Below are 4894 nucleotides of genomic sequence, written 5' to 3'. Positions count from 1 at the left end.
TCTCACTCTCTCTTTCTCACTCTCTCTTTCTCACTCTCTCTTTCTCACTCTCTCTTTCTCACTCTCTCTTTCTCACTCTCTCTTTCTCACTCTTTCTTTCTCACTCTTTCTTTCTCACTCTTTCTTTCTCACTCTTTCTTTCTCACTTACTTGTCTAACGACTTTGAGAAATTCTTTATGAACGACTCCTGCTGTAGCATAGGCGTTCATAACGACCCCCAGGACCCCAGCATCGACAGTCTCGATGCTTTTGATAAGTTCCTTTCCCAACGCCGAGAAGATCTCGACGGTCTTCATTTCCTCTGCTGTCCCTAGACGTGCATAGGCATACAGAATTCCTGCAAGCATCGCTTGGGAGAAGTGGAGCTTAAAGGCAAAGACCTTCGGCTTTAAAGTGTCGTAAAGAGGAAGAAGAATCGAAAGAGGAATCTGAGGTGTACGTGAGAAAGCTGTGAGAATCATGAAGACCCGGCTAGGGGTCCATGAGCGATCACCTGTTGAAAAAGAAGAAGAAGGAGAAGAAGAAGAATGAGATCTTAGAGATAGACGAAAAGATGAAGAATGTGCTGGAGAAGAAAGGAGAAGAGGAGGAGAAGAAGCAGAAGGGTCTTGCTTTGCAGGGAGAGGAAAGGCTGTATCATAGATGTGTTGAGCTACCGCTTGAAGAAACCGACATCGATTGTCTATTAATCGATTCCACTGTTGCTCTTCTTCTTTTTTCTTTTCATTCTTCACTCGTCTTTCTCCTTCTCCTTCTTCTTTTTCTTCTTCTACTTCGAGATGCTTTAGTCTTTCTTGTTCATCCCTCCCGACCTCTCCAAGCTGCGAATGTCTTCTTTCTCGCTCTCCCAGATCGAGGCTGAGAGACATACCGTCATCTGCAGAAGAAGAAGAAGAGAGAGGGATAGGAATAGAGGAGACTGCGTTAGCTATTCGGGCGAGAACTTCGAGATCACATTTGGCTAGATTTCTTTCAACTTTCTTCATGATCGCATCGACCAACTGGAGGTCGTCGATATCTCGATTGTCCTCATCAGAGGGCGTCTTGTCTTTGTGTTTTGGAGCTTCTACGAGAGATCTCAAGGCATATAAACTCGCATACTGAGAGAAAGGCTGATCTTTCTTATACACGAGGGTCCTGAGGAGCATTCGAGTTATTTCTCTTTCCTCTTCTTCTCCTTCTTCTTGCTCTCTCTCACGTCTTCTCTTCTCTTCTTTAATTGCTTCTTCTTCTTCTTGATCTTCGCGTCTTAGATTTTGCCGAGGAAGAGGAGGATAGAAAGACAGACTTTCCCGAAGTTCGCGACGTGTTTGAAGAAGTAATCCTATCTCAGGAGCTGTCCAGGTGTCTATACACTTGAGAATCTGTTGATCGAGAAGATTCAGATTCTCTCTTGTTAAATCAAGGGGTCTTCTACAAGAGAAAAGAACTTTCTTCTTCTTCTTCTCTTCCGTTCTCTCTATTTCTCCATTCATCCTTTCTTCCTCTTCATCTTCTTTTCTTTTTCTTCTTTCTCTCGTTCGTTTTCTCTTCTCTTCTTCATTCTCTTCATCCTTTCTCTCTTCTTCTCTTCTCTTCTTCTCTTTCGCTTCAGTGTATTTCCTTCTTTCGCCACACAACGATGTAAATCTTTCTTCTTCTTCTTTTTGATCTTCCTGACTTCTCTTCTTTTTCTTCTGAAGAGAATTGCAAGAAGATGAAGAAGACGTTCGTGAAGCAGAAGAGGAAGAAGAGAGAGATGTCTTCTCTCTCTTCATTCTTTGTTGCTGTATACGCACCGTAGCGAGTAATCTTAAAAGAGATCGAAGAAGATACTCGCGTACAGCTTCATCTGTCTCTTCATGTGGATTCTCCCCATCAAGGGCATAGAGGTGACTACTCGGAGCGACCGGACCATCTTTCTTAAGAATCTTCAGAAACTGAGGAGGAAGAGAAGGAGGAGAAGAAAGAAGTTCATCTTCTTCTTTTTCCTCTTCATTCAACTGTCTTTTCATGGATGACTGCTTTAGAGAGAGGTAAGATTTCTTCTTCTTCAAGGCGTTTTGAGAAAGAAGATTTCTCTCATTCAAAGCAGGAAGTAAATAGAGAGGAACATCTTGTACACAACTCTTATGGAGACGTTTCTCAGAGCCGGAGCGAGGTTGATAGAGGTGTCCATACACCCGAGGCGAGTGTATAGACACCTCAGATTTCTCTAACTGCGATTCGGCGACAGCTCGAAAAGGATCACGTCGGCGAGAGGTATGATAGAAAGATGAGAATGAGGATTTGCAAGAAAGAAAAACGCTAGAAGGAAGAAAGATCGGATGGGCCAGACAGAAACGAGAAAAGGATGGATGAAAAGAAAAAGAGGAAGACGAAAGAAAAGAAGAAGGAGTCAGGGGATAAAACACATGAAGAGGACAAGGTGTCAGAAAGAAAGAAAAAGAGGAGACAGAAGAAAAAGGACATAACAACGATGACGAGGAAGAAGAAGAAAATGGAGAAGAAGAAGAAGAATGTGGGAGAGAAGAAGAAGAAGGTGAAGAGGAAACTGAAGGAAAACAAGTCGAACTGGATGAAGAAGAAGAAGAAGAAAGAGAAGAAAGAAAAGAAGACGAGAGAGAAGAAGAAGAAGACAGCGACAGATCAGGAAGGTCGGCGCGTGTGTTTCCCGAGTGTATAGACACCTGCCTCCCAAGATCCTTGAAGTGAATTTTGTCAGTAGAGCTAAAACGAGAATTGAATGGAGATTGATATAAAGAAGATATCTTCTTCTGAGAAAGAAGCCTTGACTGGTGGAGGTGGTGTCTCCGAGGGGAAAGAGAGAAAAGATCTCTACTTTGTGAAAGAGAAGAAAAAGACGGAGAAAGAGAAAAAGCTGACTTCTCTGTACAGACTAGACCCCTTCTTCTTCCTTTTCTGTTTAACTTCTCTTTCCATCTTTCTCTTCCTCTGTCACTCCTCTCTCTCTTTCTTTCTGGGGCACCAAGAAGATCTCCCTCTCTTGTTTCTCTAAATACTCCCTCCTTCTTTCTTACCTTTCTCCTTTCTCTAGGAGAAGAGCCCGTCTCAAGATTCTCCTGGAAACTGTACAGTTTGCGTAAAGAAGAAGAAAAGAGAGAAGAGAAGTCTCTCTGTCTCTCATCTAGATCTCGTGAGACAGGACCTGTAGAAGAAGACGGAGAAGAAGGATGTCTCCACCTTACAGGAAGAGAAGAAGAAGAAGAAGGAGAAGAAGGAGAACGAATACAGAAAGAAGAGGAAGAAGAGAAAGATGAAGAAGAAAAGGATCGCAGGTGAAACAGAGGAACAACGATCAGTCTCTCTGGATGAGTTTTAAAGAAAGTAGAATTCTTCAACGATAAAGAGAAAGAAGAAGAAGAAGAAAGATGTGAAGAAAAGGCTTCTTCGAACTGAAAGAAATCGCCTTTAAGATGACAGACAGCAGGAGGAGGAGGAGGAGAAGAAAGATAAGTCGCTCTTATACTCCCTCCCCGCATTTTATCTAAAAGAGAAAGACAGAAAGACGGAGAAAAAGAAGTACAGAAGAAGAAGGAAATGAAAGATTTAAGCAACTCTTAACTGGCGAAATAAAGTCGTTGAGACAAGGAGAAAGAAGAAGCACAAGGAGAAGAAAGAAGAGGAAAGTTGTAGCTCCACAAGACAATGAGGGCGGAAGAAACTTCAATGAAAGCTGAGAAAGAAAGAAAGAAGAGATTACACTACCGCCTCTTTAACTTGGAAGAAAATGAAGAAAGATCTGCCCAAACTCTTTCTTCTCTCTCTCTTGAAGAAGGGGAAGAAAAAGAGGAGAAGTCAATTGTCTCCTTTTTGTCTCTTCTCTATTTATCTGTATTTCCTTGCAGGAGGTGAAAGAGAAGAAAGAATTATACGGAGCGAGAGATAAACTTCTATCTATCTATCTCTCTCTCTCTCTCTCGCGTTCTTCTATCATGCACGATGTTGAAAAGAGAGATTTACGACAAGCCAAAATGTCATCGTAATTTAGAGGAATATGGAGCAGCCTTCGAGAATAAGAAAGAAGAAGAAAGAAGAAGAGGAAGAAGAAGAAGGGAGACATCCTTCTTATATCGACTGCAGACATGTCGATACTTTTCTTCAATCGAGAAAAGCGGGAAGATCGAGACGATGTGTGCGTGCATGCATTTCCCTGGAAGGGTCTCCTTTTCTTCTACTTCTACTTCTTCGTCAGCTCTCATCTTCTCCTTGAAGAGACTGAGACAGGGAAATGACTGAAGAGAAAGGAGGCAAACAAAGGATAAGAAGAAGAAAAATCTAACTGGGGGGGGTGAGAAGAAGAAAAATGGAGGCAACGCGAAAGGAGAGAAAGAAAAGTAGGAGGAGAGACAGAAGAAAAGAGAGACAGATACAGAGAAGGGGAGACACAGCAAGAGGAAGAGAAAAAGAAAGAAAGAAAGAAGAGAGCGAAGAAAAAGAAGAGACCTTTCTTCTTCGCGTATGGAGGTGTACAGGTAAAGAAAGAGAGATATATAGAAGAAGAAGAAGAGAGGGTATTTTTGCTTTCTCTTTATCCTTCTTTTCTCTGCATCGATGTCTGAAAGAACAGCCAAGAAGTTACGCACAGTGGAGAAGAGACAGCTTACGGTGTATAGACACCCCGAGCTCATCCTAAGGGACAGTCTCTCTTTTTTTCTTTCTTTCTTTTCTTCTTCTTCTTTTTCTTCTTCAGTTCGTGTTGAGAATCTTGATATACACGCGCGAGCCGTTTCCATCCATCTATCTGCCCATAAAGTAAGTCGTAAAGAAATGTACTACGACACCCCTACTACTACTACTAATAGGAATACGAAGAGGAGGACGACGAGGAAGAAGACGAAGAAGGAGAAGAAGAAATTTTCTTAAGATGAATGAAGGAATGAAGAGAAGGAA

The 4894-nt window shown here is 42.1% G+C and overlaps 1 protein-coding gene across 1 annotated transcript; it reads right to left on the bottom strand.

Moving 5' to 3' along the window:
• Positions 1–150: 150 nt before the first annotated feature.
• Positions 151–4005, bottom strand: CSUI_008471 (uncharacterized protein; the record flags this gene model as incomplete). Its single annotated transcript, XM_068068603.1, has 1 exon — positions 151–4005. A coding segment is annotated over exon 1 (3333 nt), but the record flags the coding sequence as incomplete, so codon positions are not given.
• Positions 4006–4894: the final 889 nt, after the last annotated feature.

Source organism: Cystoisospora suis, assembly GCF_002600585.1.
Source record: "Cystoisospora suis strain Wien I chromosome Unknown contig_4750, whole genome shotgun sequence".
Lineage (NCBI taxonomy): Eukaryota > Apicomplexa > Conoidasida > Eucoccidiorida > Sarcocystidae > Cystoisospora > Cystoisospora suis.
Note: the sequence above shows the minus strand (reverse complement) of the source record. Positions and strands in the feature narration are given on the sequence as shown.